The sequence below is a fragment of the Saccostrea echinata genome, unplaced genomic scaffold (assembly GCF_033153115.1).
Source record: "Saccostrea echinata isolate AGI-Se365-2 ecotype Australia unplaced genomic scaffold, CSIRO_AGI_Sech_v1 ptg000016l, whole genome shotgun sequence".
Taxonomy (NCBI): domain Eukaryota; kingdom Metazoa; phylum Mollusca; class Bivalvia; order Ostreida; family Ostreidae; genus Saccostrea; species Saccostrea echinata.
Window position 1 is genome coordinate 28,358,569 of NW_026889765.1, and position 17,290 is coordinate 28,375,858.

At 33.4% G+C, this 17,290-nt stretch overlaps 2 protein-coding genes across 2 annotated transcripts; both read left to right on the forward strand.

The window, feature by feature from the left end:
* The first annotated feature begins 1,375 nt into the window (after window positions 1–1,375).
* On the forward strand, window positions 1,376–4,131 carry LOC133189086 (monocarboxylate transporter 12-B-like). The gene is made up of 6 exons (XM_061324516.1): window positions 1,376–1,626; window positions 1,729–1,872; window positions 1,959–2,210; window positions 2,962–3,339; window positions 3,430–3,555; window positions 3,789–4,131. Exons 1-6 carry the CDS (start codon window positions 1,431–1,433, stop codon window positions 4,043–4,045), a joined length of 1,353 nt encoding a protein of 450 aa, XP_061180500.1. The 5' UTR covers window positions 1,376–1,430; the 3' UTR covers window positions 4,046–4,131.
* A 1,157-nt stretch (window positions 4,132–5,288) lies between these two features.
* On the forward strand, window positions 5,289–14,226 carry LOC133188623 (uncharacterized). The gene is made up of 3 exons (XM_061324120.1): window positions 5,289–5,386; window positions 13,609–13,700; window positions 13,787–14,226. Exons 2-3 carry the CDS (start codon window positions 13,631–13,633, stop codon window positions 14,014–14,016), a joined length of 300 nt encoding a protein of 99 aa, XP_061180104.1. The 5' UTR covers window positions 5,289–5,386; window positions 13,609–13,630; the 3' UTR covers window positions 14,017–14,226.
* The last annotated feature ends 3,064 nt before the right edge of the window (window positions 14,227–17,290 follow it).

Here is a 17,290-nt window from a genome sequence, read left to right on the forward strand (position 1 = left end):
AATGACGTCGTCAACAGTATTAGCTATCCAAGAAGTGCAGAAGTGCACAGAATTTATAACAAGACCATATGAAATTGAATATGGGATGCTGGAATTATCGCCAGAGGACTTATTCATGCCATTGTTCTGACCAAAAAACACCGAACATATCGATTTCAAATGTCTCAAACCAACAGAGTATGGTCTCGGTAACACAGCTGAACAGTTTGGTGTAGCCACTAGTCCAAAATGCATATTGCAATTCCTGATGTAAAAGTCAGAGTGCATAAGCTTTGTAATGAACATTTTACAAAAAAACTGCCTCCGGGGGTTGATAGATTTAATGGTGGCAGTGAAATGATGTGGAAACCGGTATTACATACAAGTAGGACTGATTTGGTTCAAATTCAAAGGACTTCGACGAAAAACTGTACTCTTACGATGTCCTACCTGCACATGTCTTTCCAATAATGCAGCATCCTGGAGATGTATTTCAATCTGACAATACACTTCCACAACAGCTTGTTTGACAATCGCATTCTTGCAAAGCAATATCATCCTGTTCTGCCTTGGCGATCTATATCGCCAGATTCAAACCCCATTGAGCATGCATTGGATAAAATGGATAGGCATATCCGCCATGCAAAGACAATCACATCCCCAGACTCTGCAACAGATGATTCATCAATTGTAACTTACCCGAAGGATAATACAGGGATTTTGAAAAATAAATCACATTTGCAGTCAAGGCAAGGGGCTAAAAAATGTAAATGTAAGCATTGAATCATTATTTTTTGAAAGATATAATCTCATAACTGCAACGGTGTGTGCAAACAAATTTTCATAACGCGCTAACGCGCGATACTCAATTTGTTTGCAATATCGTTGCAGTTATGAGATTATATCTTTCAAAAAATAAAGATTCAATGCTTAAAACATTTAGAAATTACGAAAACAGTTTAAAAATCAGAAGTTAATAATAATTATCAATATTTCATGGTATATTACAAAGATTTATTCAAATCCTCAGACCTTTTTAAAAGTGTTTATCAACAAAGGCAAATATATATTGCCGAAGTGGAGACATTAATAAAATGAATTTTTAAAATTTCTTTCTTTCTTACGTGAAAAGAAGTGCCAGTAAAAAAAATATTTTTATACAGAAGGTTTATTTATTTCATTGAAAACAAAGACAGATCTGCTTTTTTGAAAATGTTTGCAAAGAAATGAATAATGTTTTCATTATTAACCTTTTTACACCTAGTTAAATGAGGAATGTTAATGTATGGTCATGCTGAATCTTGTCTGTTAACTGTTACAAGGACAGGTGCTGCTATGATCTTTGTTCAGCTCTGGAACGTTCTCTTTATATAAAAAGTCAATCGTCACATCTCACTTTCACCACAATTCTCCAACAGCGTAGATCATAGGACGGGCCTGGAAGGCGTAGGATGCAAAGTAAAGTCCCTAAGGACTCATTTCACGGATGGCTGGTTGTTGTAGCGTGTTCAATAGCATTCTTTATGTTTGTTGGAAATTCAAGTTGCTTTGGACTGTTGGAGATCGAACTTAGGCAGCTGTTTTACGGACAGGCATCTTCTATTTCAGCTATCAATGCGCTCTATAATGGCCTCGGTTTTGGACTTGGTAAATAGTAATTTTTTTTTTTGTCAGACAACTTATTTTAAGTCATTTGACATAATGATTTTTGTTTAAATTGTGACATAACTTGTATCTGATTCTGAACAGCTCCAGTCGTGGCAGCTTTGACTAAGGTTGTCTCCTGTCGCCTGCTGTGTGCGTGTGGTTCCTTCTTTTGTTTCATAGGGTTTTTAGTAGCTGCCAATGCACAGACACTCCCGGTCATCATATTTTGCATTGGGGTGCTACCAGGTAAAGAAAGTCAAGAGATCTGATTTTTTAAAATTCTTTTTCGTACTCATTGTAATAACATTTTTGTTTTGAATTTTAACAAACAGGAATTGGTTTCAGTTGCATAACGGTACCCTCCACCATAATGGTTGGCGAATATTTCGAGAAGAGGCGACCAGTGGCATTGATTCTTAGCGTTTTGGGAGGAGGTGTGGGTATCGTAGTATCTCCGTACATTTTTACACATCTCAACCAGACATACGGATTAAGGGGGACATTTTTAATATTGTCTGCCGTGTCCCTCAATGGAATAATGTTTTCTTTTTTATATAACATCAATCTCGCCAAGAGCAAACAAAGTAAGTCTATGTGGACTTTTTTACAAAGTCAATTATGTTGATGTGAAATTTTTATCCATTGAATAGATTTTATATTTTCCACAGACACGCATGTTATTTTCCCACAGTGAAAATGATGTGTTATTTTCACAGTGCGTTGTAGACCCGCTAATGATAAAACGCCGCTTAACGATAAAAATATCATTAAGCGTTACATTGCAACGCTTATTGCCATAAAATATTGCATTAATAGTTGACATTCTCAACCGCTAATGCTAAATCGCCGCTTATGAAATAAATATATTAATTAAGCGGTTGAGAATATCAACAATTAATGCAATAAATTGTGACTTAGGCGTTGCATTGCAATGCTTAATGATATTTTTATCATTAAGCGGCGTTTTATAATTAGCGGTTGCTACAGTGCGTTATTTTCCCGAAGTGATCTACTTAGCTGATAGAGTCGGAAGGAAAGTCGGAGAAAATGTAATACAAAGAAAATTCATTGATATGTAATTTGATGTGGAATTTATTTCACTCGTCAGATCAGACGAGTTAAATATGTATGCGCAGTAGAGAGAGAGAGAGAGAGAGAGAGAGAGAGAGAATCTTGTATAAGCAGAAGATAATATTTAGGCATGATATGTACTATAGCATTTATACATTAATCTGCTTATATATCAATAAGTTTTAACTTTGTCATTGCCAATTTTCAACATATTCCTTTTATATATTGACTGTTCTCCCAATAATCTACAACTATTTATTCTAGGTAGACTAGACGTTCTGAGGGAAGTTTGCCTTACAGTTTTTGACAGAGAGCTCATTAGGACCACGAATTTCCCGGCAGTGACCCTGTCTTTCCTATTATTGTACATTGTGTATGCTATCCCGTTTCTGTTCCTCCCAAAAAAGGCTTTTCAGTTAGGATTCTCCGAAGACATGACATCGCTTTTATTGTCCATCATTGGAATTTCCAACTTTATTTCCCGCCTTCTGATGGCGATAGCCGCCAGTAGATCACCATTTTGTCGTCAGGTTTTGTTGTCCTCGTCTTTTGTGATAAACTCTGTTTCACTTCTAATATTTGCCATTTTTTCTGACTTTTTATTTCTGGCTATTGGGGCTTCCTTCTCTGGTTTTTCAGCTGGTAAGCTATAATGATCAGCAATGAAATATATCCTTATATCTTTAATTATTTTAATTTAACCGTTCTCTTTTTTTATTTTTGAAATATCAGGGATTTTTATTAGTGTAACACCTGCAGTGTTCCTGGACCTCTTCGGATACGATAAGCTTGCCAGCAGTATTGGCTCGCACTTTCTCGTTGTTGGGCTGGGGTACGTGATAGGTGGACCACTGATGCGTAAGTCGCTTACACATATATATTGTAGATCAAACAATGGTAAATAATAATATTGACATGTAATACTGATCTCATCATTCTCTGCGTTTTCACAGCCTTACAATTAATTTCTCAAATGCATAATTTGAGTAATAATATTTAGACCGTAGGATAGGTATGTTTAATTCTTTGAACTACCTACAAAATTCGGGTATTGATAAAATGTTCTTTCTAAATATCGTTTTCCTCTTCAGAATCATTGTCACTGGTACTGTCAGACATTAACTCTGTTTTTTATGTGTCTGCTGGCTGCGCCTCTTTAAGCACGCTGATGCTGATGTCGGTAACGTGTGATAGATATCTCCCGCGGAGGCAGACGAGTTGCTGCACGCGACACAGAACATCCGGCCAATCACAGAAGGCGTTATCTGGAAATGTTAACAAGGTGTTCACAATAAGTACACCAGAATGCCAGACAGGTTCTGCTATTATATACTCCGACAAACTGTAATGGAAATTATTATTGACCATTATATACACATATGCATCTTTGATATACATGTGTGTAACTCTAAGCGCAGTTTGATTGATACTGTGCATCTTACTTGCATGTAAAATGATGTCAGATATTGTTTAAATAAATATATTTAAAAAAAAAGATTTGCGGCCCATCTGTCAATTTAATAAAATAAATTCAATAAGGTGCAGTATTTTAATTATTCAAGATTTGCTACAGCATTCGTGTCTTTTGTACCGAGTATGGTGTAAACATGACTCGTGGGTAACATTCTATCAGTGCTGTAGCTACTTCCGATGCAACCAAGTCAACGTACTTGTTTTACCCTTTATTTCAAAAATGGAACTTCCTGTTTGGAAATGATTAAGCACATGTGGAATGAAAAAGGCCCTCTTTAAAATCGCCCCCCCCCCCCCATCTCTCATGCACTGACGAAATGATGTTTGAACCGAAGAATTTAAAATTTCTTTCTAATAGGCCTACCAAGCTTTTTTATGTGCGTTAAGGACATTACTTCCTTCGTATACTTTTTTTAATACGATATAAAGAATTTAATTCGTTATAAGAAATTTTATAATCAGTTTAAACGAATTCAATTCGTTATAACAATTTTAAGAATTCGTTTATACGTCGAATTCAATTTGTTGCTAAAATAAATTTAAGCATTCGTTGTAACGAATTCAACAAATCTTTTGTAATAAATTAAATTCATCGTAACTAATTCTACAACTTGTTATAACAGATTAAATTCATTATAACAAATTCATCAAATTAATACAACGAATTCAAAAATATATTTTGATAGGTCTTAAAATGATTTTCATACATTCATGCATGTTATAGTACATGTGAAATGAGGTGAAATTTTGTGGCAGCAATATGGGTCGACGTAGTATATATTACACAGAACACTCTGTTGCAAATTAGTCTCTGAATCACCCTTTATATCAAAAAATGGAATCCTCTAGAAATCTCGGCATGATTTACACATTATTATATAATGGACATGCCACTAATCAGAAACCTTTCATTACCATAATTAAAACATGCTGACCACTCCAAAACATGTATATATCATGCAAATGAAATAAACTCTTCTGGCCGATCCAAGAAATCCTGAAGTCTGATGACGTAACGCTTAATAAGGGGTGAGTTATTGACACTGACAGTGATTTTCTATTTTAAGTAACAGAAAATTCTATTCCTCTGTTTTCTATTCTACAAACAAAATCGTTTAGTATTTCTTTGTGATTCCTGGGAGCCTCACCCCATTCTGTTCCTGGTCTCTGTTGAGTCAATATTGTCTGTGTGGGATAATTTTCGCACTAGTTATAGGTAGGTCCTCAAACTCGCATTTTAGCCTTCAAGTTAGCATGTGTATTATATTTTTGAAGTAAATTTGTTTGTTTAATCACTTCTGCAGAAAATTGCGTCTTTTTCCCCCTTAACAAGTACGAATTAGTAACTCTTTATGCCTTATTTTACTTATGAATGATAAAATATTCTTTAAGAACTAGTATACTAAAGTACGTGAACAATGAATTGAATTATAATGTCAAAGCGTACATGAGTCTTAATAACTTTACTATCCCAATCCTCGAACGACCAAGCCAAGCACTCAACAAAACCTCTAGAGAAAAAACATTCTCTATCAATGCATTTTTAATTTATAGAGGATCAATGGACAATCAAAAAAAAACCTGTTCGTTTACATACATTTCATAAAACAAATGATAGATTGGATCGTGAGGAGTTCGGGCGTTTACAAATTTATGCTAAGGGTCTTCAAGCCATTGAGCTCGAGTGCCTTGTGTATTTAACCACTTGTAAAACATTAAAAAGAGCATTTGCTCTGTGAAAAAGTTAAACAAATATATTAACTTTTGTTATCCTGAAAACAGATTACTAATTGAAACAATTATCTTTAAGTTTCCACGCATTCTTGCAATTGTTTTCCAACCTTCTATCTGGTATATTTTTAGTCGCTTTGTAAAAATATTTTGCAAATCCCTCGTATAGCACGATCTAAATTAAGCAAAAATGGCATTGGGTTGTATATCTTCTGATTACTTTTCAAATCGTAAATGATACAAAGTTCCATTATATGTAATCGTGACTTTTTTTAATCTATAATAACTGAAAAGAGGGGAATTTTGTGTTCTAGAATAATGAGCAACAAACAAATATATTGGAAGGAAAGCTTAAACGAAACCATCACCGGTATTAGTACACCCACACGGAACTTTATATTAATGAAACCTAAGAAAATATGCTAGCCAAGTTCAACATGTTCCGAAAAACAAAAAGTACTGTACAATACTCATTTTACATTGAAAGCATGATGAAGGTTTGCGATGATGCACGACAGAACAGACTATCTCCAAATCAGAGCTTTGCAGAATTTTCAAGTTTTGATTTATTGAACACCTTTAATTGTGATGGTGATTCATCCGTCAAACGAAGGCCTTGGAAAGCTGTGTGTAGAATGAAAGGTTTATGAGTTTAAATGTTTTCAGAATAAGAAAGCACATTCTCCAGGCTTTGTTCAATGTTTTATTTTGTGTGTGATTTATTTCCTAGATCTAAATTTTTCAAAAAGGTGTTGTAGAATTTGATAAATTTACAAATACATTAGGATTTTTTAAAAAAGGAGAAAATGAATGATAAAATTAGGCTCATATTAGACCATATCTCGATCATTTAGAAAGATACACGTGCACTGTTACAGTGGGTTTCTTTCCTTGATTACGGAGAGGGGCTGGAGTTCGTGATCACTTAAGAATAATTTTATAATTTGCACTATGCCTATCTGTGTTATACACAAAAAAGTGTTTTTAAAAAGATTTAGGAATTAAGAAAAAACAACAACAACAAAACAATACTGAACTCTTTATTTCATAAGCTTATTTTTTCGCCACTTTTTGATCAGCTTGGTCAATTTATGAAATATTTAGACTAAGCTTTTCTCTATCTGTGTCAATGCCCTCTAAGAAGGTCACTTATGACGTCACGCGTATTGCAGGACGTTAACTGTCGTAAGTCATGGTAATGTGACGAGTTTATCAGACTGTACTTCAGCTTTTTGTTTTTGACTCCCTCGCTTCTCTCGTTGTTATCCATCAATTCTACGTCAACCTCTATAATATACGATGACTTATGATCGTTGTGCAACGTGTATCACTTCATAAACCTTTCCTTCCGTTCTATTTCTATTTATTTCTTTATATATTTCTTTCTTTTTCTTACTTTCTTTCTTTATTTATTTATAATTATTTTTATTTTTTCGTTCGTTATTTATTTATTTATTAATTTACTTATCTATTTATTATTTCTATGAGAGGGAAAGAGAAAGACAGAAAATGTCCTGAAAGCGTCTGTGAAAAATGTTTTTGAGGGATCGTATCTTTTTGTATAGAAGATATGCACATGCATGTCATAACAGGCATACTGTGAACGAAGTCTTTCTTCTGGCACCTCGTTTTTACAACAGTGATATTGATATATCAATTACTCTAGACACAACATAAGTACTGTAAAAAAGACTTAATTGAATTTGTAAATAAGCTAGGACTTAGTAAATACAGAAGGGGTGCAAAGGCAACCATATCATCGATCATGAGATTAATAAACAACACATGTTTGTAATAAGAATTTTTAGCCTCTTAATTATGTAAGATGTGTGGGCATCTGCCAAAGAAACCTCACAAAATAAAACTGTCAGTGTTAATAACGAGCTGAAATTCTGAAAGTTTGCATTGACATTTTGTATTGTGCAAATGTAATGCAGAGAGTTTTTTACAAGAAAAAGGGTAAAATGACTGTATCGAAAGTCATTTACTAATGCAATGTATACGATATAACTATTGTTTACTGCAAAAGAATTTACATATCTATCAAACCCATACCCCAAAAATTATAACCATATTGATATACCTCAGGCAAAATATCAAAGAGGTGAATTTCTTCATAATTATTCTACAAAGCTTAATGATTAGTTTTATTTATAGCAGATTGATTGTCAACATTCAGCTTGAGTCTGTTTTTCATAATCGTCTTTATACAATGAATAAAATTTGAATCTTTTTATGCCTCCCACATAGGGGTACCTGTAAAGTGCGAAACGAAACGAAATGAAACGAAACGAAATCTACCGAAAGGAAACGAAACCTACCGAAACGAAACGGGAACCTGTAAAATGCGAAACGAAATAGAAACGAAACCTACCGAAACGAAACAAAACGAAACGAACTCAAAATGGAACCTACCGAAACGAAACGAAACAGAATGTTTTTCAAATCAAGGTATATCATTATTTTCCCATGTTTACCCCCTTATCCCGTGGATATGACTCATTGGATATTTTTTTCATATCCCACAGTTAAGTGCAGTTGTGACGTCACAATGGTTTTTGCGTTAGCGTGATGAAGTAAAATAAAGTGGAGTCCTATATAAAACAGTGTAAAACATTGGTCTTGAAGTATTATACATGGGATAAAAAGAATCTCCCATGATTTGTAGTTGGATATGACTTTTATCCAACTCGTTGTGTGTTTTTATCCCCTCGCCAAGGCTCGGGGATAAAAAACACACAACTCGTTGGATAAAAATCATATCCAACTACAAATCATGGGAGATCCTATATATATAATGTGTAACTGCATATGGACTATTTTTACTTCATATAAAATTTATATAGTTCAAGCACTTGTTAATATAATATTTAAACACCGATAAATGCTCCCTTCTCTAGTGATGTATTTACTTATACATGCATATATATACTGTAAATCAACTGCCAGCTACAAATATGCACTAGCATACTATATAATTTCAAAATACTCATTTCAAAATAAGCGTAGTATTCTCTAATTTTTATGTCTTACTTTTATTTTTAGCCTTTAACCATCGAAATACAATAAATTTCTCATAATTGATGTGCTACGTGTAAAAGCTTTTCTATTTACGTATCGAAATAAAGTTACTGTACTGTTGTATTGCGAAAGTCTTTAAACATAACTTAAAAAAAACTGTACACATTGAGTTAAATGAAAAAAAAAGTGCATTACTGTTATTTATACATATGTGATCAATCATACAAAGCCTAATTATTATTATACTTTTGATTATTGTCGGGTCCAGCTTTTTTTTAATTTTTATTTGAGAGGTAGTTCCGAGAAGGACCACCCCACCCCCCACCCCACCCCACCCCCACCCCTCCTCTGGTGGTTTCAAGGCTTGTTCAAATGATTTGATAAAAACTGAATTTTAATTTCGATAAATGTATGCTTTGAATTTAATTTAAATTTGATGTTGCAATTTTACCGTATTATTATTTTTTTTTTTAAAAAAATGCTTATCCTCCGCTTTTAAATTACTGTTTATAAAAGTGAGTGATCTGATATAGTTTGGTGTTGGACAAAAGCAGACCAAGAATCGCCAGGTCTTAAAATCTGATTTTGAGTATACAAGTATACAAACAAATGGATTGTATTAACAAGAACCCGAAAGTGATAACTTGGGTCATATGTATAGGCTTAGTCTAATGTGTTTGTTTTGCACTAAAATGAGCAATATCTAAAAGTGTAATCTATACTTACAAATGTGCACGTTTAGAAACGCACAAAATCTTTTTTATCTTTCACTGCGTATCAAAAGAGACTCGTTACTTATAAAATATACACTATATAATATATTTTAAATCATAATGTTTATATATATATATATATATATTTCATTTTTGCTCGATTTTATTTCGTTTTTTGTTTCTGTAGTTTTCGTTTCGGTAGGTTTCGTTTTGATTTCGTTTCGTTTTTGTTTCGTTTCGGTAAGTTTCGTTTTGATTTGTTTCGTTTTGTTTCGTTTCGATAGGTTTCATTTCGTTTCGTAAGATTTCGTTTCGTTAGATTTCGTTTCGTTTCATTTCGTTCCGTTTCGTTTCGTTTCTATTTCGTTTCGCATTTTACAGGTACCCCCCAATCTCTCACTAGAGGGCGTATTACGCTCTGTTATCGTCTAAATTACAAGAATCTTGTAAAACAAAAGTAAAATTAATTATATATTTTCGCCAACTTGGTGATTTTTTTAAAAATGAAATTATAAATAACAATCGGTTGAACTCTTTTTGTTCTTTCAAAAGCTAAGCGGAGCGCGCCCTCTGGTGAGAGATTGGGTACCCCCGACATAGATGTAGTAATTTACTGTTTTTTGATATGGTTTTCTCTAAGTCCATCTATACCTAACAGACGTGTCGGCGTCAAACATAACTCTTCAACCTTGGGCTGGAATTAATTCAGTCTTTACAGTTGTTGTCCATCGCCTATGTTGCGTCAACACCTAGACTAAATTGGTATTTCTTGGCTTTACAAAATTCGTCGCTGAATTGTGGAAGGGAGGCGGTACTTAATCAGGGTGATAACGAAGCCAGCTGATCAGACAAAGTTCTTTGTTTTTGAGGCACATTATTACACCTGCATTTTAGAAAGACATAGTTTTCTTTCAAAGGTTGAAAATCAAATTCTTTAGTATTAAACAATTTTTACATTACATTCAGCGGAATTAAATTTGATTAACCGCAACCATACTAGATTACAAAACTTCATAATATTCCTTATAAACAAAGATTCTTTGCAGAGTCCAAAAATGTTTTACATAGCCCTTGTCTTTACTCCTAACAAAAAATGTTAACTGTTATGAAGGAGAAACTTCAAAAAAATTTAAAGAACTGGTGTATACATAAAATGTGGATTCGCAAAAATTTTCCAAAATCAATAACATGAAAAAGTATTACTTTTCAACATTTTATAAAGCATTCCTCGCGATAAATTAAAGACTAGGCTTTTTGACATTATATCCTTCAAAATCTTTTATCAAATGGAACTCGGAAATTTTGATATCTTGTCATCTTTAAAATTATTTTGCTGAAAATCATTCTGATTATACATATAGAACTTTTTGAATTGACATAAAGAAGAAGCTGGAATTCTTTATTGACATCTGTGCAGTCTTTGGAGACCAGGTCTTCCAACAATCTGTTGGAATTCCAATGGGCATTAACTGAGCTCCTTTATTAGCAGACCTCTTTTTACATGTATATTCTTTTGAAGCAGAATTTATTGAAAAACGTTTACATGATAAGAAGAAATCTCTACACTTTGGCCTTCAATTCGAAATTTAGACACATAGAAAAAGGTATACTGTATCAAATCACAATTTATTTTAATTCATATATCTACTCACTATATATCCCAGTGAACTCGAAATATAAGACAACACAGAGTCTATCATATCTATTTCATATTTGGTTGTGACATGACCCGGCGAGTTTTCCTTTGAAGTCAGCCGTACAATAACTGCGATACAGAACACTTTTAGTGGGCGTTTCTTATGCAAATGAGCAGAAACTGTACTGTATCTGAAAAATATCAACGATACAGTACGGTTTATTTTTAGCGATGACGGAAACTGAATCCGTATAGACATAAGAATCAATCAAATCGCAAAATAGCGCTGTTAGTATTTATTCAAAATTTGAGATGAATTAAGAATAGAATTTTACAACATAAAGTTACCAGTGGCGGATTCAAAAATTTTAGAAAGGTGGGAGTGGGGGCAGTACACAAATGGTTTTCATCGAAAAAAAAAAATGTCCAAACTGGAAAATCGGGAGTTTCGTTAGAGGGGGGGGGGGTTAAATTCATAATCAGGCCTGACACTATATGTGCATGATCGTTTCGTGTTGATAAATTAAAAGTGTATACAAGTTTAGCAAACATAATTTTCGAAAGCCAAAAAAGAAAAAAAATCGAGGGGGGGGGGGTACCGACACGCGCGAGTGAGAGCTGGATCTGCCTTGGTTTCTCTACATTTTGTTTCAAACATGAAGGTAATATGCCCCCTTTCTTACATCTGTTTATTTCAATTTGGAGCCAAGAATTTTGTATATACATGTATGACGACCGGTCGATAACATTGTCGGACATTTCTCTCAGAATACAACCTCCCCGAAACATTTTTGCTTCAAATACATTCCCATACATGATTCTTATGTATCAAAATGTTTTGCACTAAATTCGCAGCTTAGATTTTTAAAAAAAGTCAGCAAGAGCTAAATAGATAGGAAAAAACCTACGCAATCAAAATAAATTAAATTTTGGGAAAACACATTATATAATGCATCTCATAATTATAATTATTTAAATTGATAGATACCTGCACGTCCATCTCACTCGGCATTTCAGTTGCGACTGATAAAAATGGGGTACTAAATCATCTTTCTGCAAAATCATCTGATTGGTTGAGAGATATATACCCAAATACACATGTAAATTAGCGAGGTCATAAGAAAGGTCATGTCACAAGTCATTTAGAATACTCGTTTCCTACTGTATCGGAGATACAGGGCGGGGCCCGGCTCGAGCTATCGCTCTCGCCTTAAGCCCCGCCCTGTATCTCCGATACAGTAGGAAACTCGTACTCTAATGCCCTGTTCACACGGAGAGTTTAATTCGAATTAAACGTAAGTTAATGCGAATTAAATTTGATCTGCGTTCACACGGAGAATTTAATGCGAATTATTTTAATTCGAATTAGTTTACTGCGCATTAAATTACTTCGCATTAGCTCCGTGTGAACGCTAAGCGAAGCTAATTCGAATTAAATTTTGACGCATGCGTAAGGGCAGAATTAAGTCACAGGCCATATGTCGATGGTCAAATGTAGGTACTTGTGCTTTTTTTGAGTGGAAAACAAAGGAAAATTATGTTAATCACTAAAATGTGTACAGACACTATGACATTTTGTCAAATGTATATCTGCCCTGCACAATATGACGTGATTTATAAATGACGTCATAATAGCCTCACCGAATAGCCTTGTTGTAGAAATAAAATTATAATTCGCATTAGTTTACTTCGCATTAGCTGTCGTGTGAACGCAATTTAATTCGCATTAGTTTAATTCGCATCATTTTACTTCGCATTAATTTACTGCGAATTAAACTCTCCGTGTGAACAGGGCATAAATATAACATATTTACTGATTATAGACGTTAATGGCCATTTAACCACTATCTTATCGGTCTGCAAACGCATGTTCCGAGTACAATCAATTTTAAAACGATACAGGCTACTGAAAATGAGCTGGTAATACAAGGTTTTCAACAATCTCGTCTGAAGTCAGATTTTGCACATTCGTTATAATATGACCTTGTTTGCAAATTCAACTGTTGGGTCGTATTTTGAATGACGTTTATAGCTAATTGTTCAACCATTGTTATTATAATCTATACTAATTGTCAGTACAGATTACCCCATTTAGGGGGCTAAAGGCGGGTGTATCCGGTCGACAGTGGATGCTTATTACTTCTAGGTACCTGATCCTACTTCTAGTATTTCCAATAGTCCGTGATATTGACCTATTTTTATAGCAGGATTTATATATGAGATTGATAATTGTTCGCCGTTTTCAGCTTTTACATTATATGTATTTATTGTAAGGCCTGTGACCACTATGCTTACTGTACAAATTAAGTCTTAAAATATACACACTTTACATTTCAGGTTTTTGAGTAGTTGATGCAAAATGGACACTCTGATTGACTTATTGGATACAGATAAATGGACCGAGGTAAATTCTGCTGATCGTGGAGAGGGTAAGCAATCAATGTGTCTTAAAACGAGACGTGACGTACTAAAATATTGGATAAATGCACGTGTTAAATCGTATTTTCTACTTTAGGATTCGTCGAATGTGCCATTAACAGGAACGCTAAGCAAGTCGATCCGAACACTCTCGCCATAATGATTGCAGACGATGCCGGAAACTGCAGAACCGTGACTATTAACAACACAAGGGAAAATAAAAATCCGGTAAAAAACGTCGGGCGAGCGGAAATTAAGCTGGACGAGGAGGGCAAGACGGTACTGGGGATAGATATCGATGGCGACTGTGTGGTTGCAAAAAGCTAATATTTAAAGGCTTACCGGTTATGTGGACAGAAGTTTGTCCTCGCTCAACTCATCATATGCACGACAGCAAGGTTGAAATAAGTGACTTGTAACTAATGTGGCATCTCCCAGCATTTTATAATTTTATACCTTTGAAGTGTGCACGAGATATTGTGTGTCTGATGTATCATTCAGTTTGTGGCTATACCTGATTAAATGGAACTTATTATGTGTTTTCTTTTTTATTAATCACGACTAAATTCATTAATACAGTGTATTATATTAATAACAATAGTTCACAGGCGTAAGTTAACCAGTTGTTAACTACAGCTGCACATTACAAATATCTGAGGTTATATAAGCTGGAAAAAAAGCACACCTTAGTGTCCTATGTTTATGACTAAGAGGAAGTAAATTTACCACGATCTCCTGTTTTTGTGATCAAGTACGTTTTCATCCGTGATACACGAGCCTTTGGCATGTTTGGAAAAAGCGAAACAATATGACTACGCTAAAAATAGTGCCTTTGTTTAAATAAAGGCAAAAATTAAAGTACTTATCTATGTTATGTCTTTTATTTCATTGGTTAAATCAATTATCAATTCTTTGATCTTCAAAGCAAATGCATCATAATAACGGTCATGACATTTGTTTTACAAGTCACGAGACGAGGCATTGGAATACAAAGTGTGGGATATGAAAATTTATCCGATGACTGATATCCAACCTATAAAGGAGTAAAACTGACATAAGAAAAATTACTATATTACAACCCAATCCAACCCCCCCCCCCCCCTCCAGCATCACCAAACACCAAGTACCGGTAAGTGACAATAGGTAGACATATGGTCCTGGGGCCCGTTTTACAAAAGAACTTACGACTAAGACCAAAAACTTTGGTTGATTGTAAAATTTTGCAAAATGAATGATTCTGTTTAAAATTACTAGCGTTAAAATATCTTTCTACATCCCTTTTAAAAAGATTAAAACCATTTTCAATTTCATGTAAATTAGAAAGTTATAAGCAGAATTAAATTTTGGTCATAGTCGTAAATTCTTTTGTAAAACGGACCCCTGGCTTAAAAGAATCTACTGGACATCAAGGAAACAAGATGTGTTGTACCATTATAAACTATACCTGATTATTTCACATTATTTATTTGTGTAGAAACTTTCAACAAAGATAACATGAGCATAGCAAATACAATGTACAAAAATACAAGCCCTTTAAAAAAAATGAAGAATACATACAGAAAAATACAAATAATTTTAAACAAAGCCTTGCGGCTGTACTCTTTAAAGTTTCCATAAAACAAGAATATATTAAACACATGAAATAAATAAAGTCATTTAATTAAAAGCTCTGGTAAATGTTACCAAACATAAACCGTTCTTGCATAAAGCAGCATTTGTATCATACTCCCTGTCGATTTAATCTTTACTATGGTATGTAAATTTAGTTACAAATCCACAACATACTCAATGAAAAGAACATCTCTTTCAGTTCAATTTTCCCCTCTGTTCATTCATATAAAATGTATGCTTTCATGATTATCATTTTCTATTAGAAATAATAATTAAAATGCACACAATTTCAGCAAACCTTGTGGGCAAAATTTTTACAGAAATAGCCTTTTTTCTTCACAATTTTATACAGGAATAAATGTAATAGTCATTTATCCCAGTATTTCTCTTATCAAACGATCAATAAACCGTAAGTCTTTCATTTTACACAGGTAGTTTTTTAAATGAAGGAAAAAGTTGTATTTCTGCTCATCTGTAGTGGTTCCTGAGAGTATGAACTGAAATCTTAAAGGAAAAACAGTAATATTGTACAAATATCTTATTTGAACGAATTCCTCCCATAGCACTTCTTGTCATGACACCTTTCACTATAACTGTGTAGGAACACGGTCAACCCTAAGTTACCTGGTGTGTCCCAGATCTTAATTTTATCCTGACATAAGCAATTAATAATTAATAAGCAGCTCATAATGATCAAACATACATGTGTAATTCTTCTGAGGACATGAACTTTAAAATCAGTTTGGAAATGCTAAGAGAATAATAGTTTAATTAGTTTAAAGTGTGAACATTTCACTGTATAATAAGATATTGTTTTCCCTTAATTCATTCTCCCAATAAAACTGAAAGAGTGAATGCTCATTATGCTGAAAATATGCAAATCAAACACCAGCCACATGTGGTGCTTAATTTCACCACCACCCCAAAATTTAAACCCCTCCTACAGTATTTTCAAAAATCATACAGATTCCCCTCCCCTCCCTTTTTCAATTTACTAACCTCATTTAGAACTGGCATGAAAAAAGTACAGGTCCTGTTCTGTCTTTAATCTGACAAATTGCATTTATGACAACATTTTTCTTCTAAAGTGAGAAACTACATGTAAAAGACAAACACATAATGCATATTCTTCTGGAGTAACATTGATACACATTATTGATTTAAATAAATAGTTTTGACAGAAAAAAAAACTTAACAAACTTTAAAATAATTGAAATATATATAGACATACATGAATCTAACACCTACCTAATATGTAAACATTATGCAGATATTGTATTATGTGGTAAAATGTATTCTAGCAGATAAAAATCAGCTCTCTTACTTGCACCCACACAGGGATTTAACAAAGAGTCACAGAAAGTGTGGATTCTCAAAAAAAAAAAAAGAAAGAAAGAAAAAGAAAATGAGAGCTACACATGTAATTTAAATCAAACTGACAAACTAAATCCTAAAGGATGCAAAAATTTGTATCACAATTATTTTTACTGACAATTTTTACTATGATTTTATATGAATTTCCATGTAATTTTTCTAGAAAATATATTGTGAAAACATAACTCCTTTTTTTATTTATAGGTTAACAAATCATGTTTGGATGCTAGGATGCTGTTGTTTTACAAATTTTTTTTTTTTTAATTTTTTTTTTTTTTTTACAATTCCAGTAATTGTAATTCAAAAGTTGAAAAAAAAAATTATTTCCGAAATTTAAAAATAAATACTTTTACTGAATACCGGTATTTTAGTCTCTGTCTCATATGATATGTACTGCGCAATAAATACACACATGTACTGGTTTATGGATAAAATCTCTCATCCCTATAAATCCTGTTGGTTTGTTTGTTTAAAGAACAATATATTAAATCTTGGTAAAGGAAAAAACAAAAATTAAATTTAATGTTTGAAATAAACCTCGCTATCCTAAACCCAATGGGGCCAAGGACCAAGGAAAAATTTTGAGATATCAGATGATTCAAGATACTGCGGTTTA

Bases quoted from the DNA above. Each gene is read 5' to 3' on its own strand.
- LOC133189086 (XM_061324516.1), top strand. From the start codon at position 1,431: ATGCAAAGTAAAGTCCCTAAGGACTCATTTCACGGATGGCTGGTTGTT. The intron at 2,211-2,961 runs GTAAGTCTATGT...TATTTATTCTAG, and splicing joins TCTCGCCAAGAGCAAACAAA to GTAGACTAGACGTTCTGAGG. The intron at 3,556-3,788 runs GTAAGTCGCTTA...TTTCCTCTTCAG, and splicing joins GATAGGTGGACCACTGATGC to AATCATTGTCACTGGTACTG.
- LOC133188623 (XM_061324120.1), top strand. From the start codon at position 13,631: ATGGACACTCTGATTGACTTATTGGATACAGATAAATGGACCGAGGTA. The intron at 13,701-13,786 runs GTAAGCAATCAA...TTTCTACTTTAG, and splicing joins TTCTGCTGATCGTGGAGAGG to GATTCGTCGAATGTGCCATT.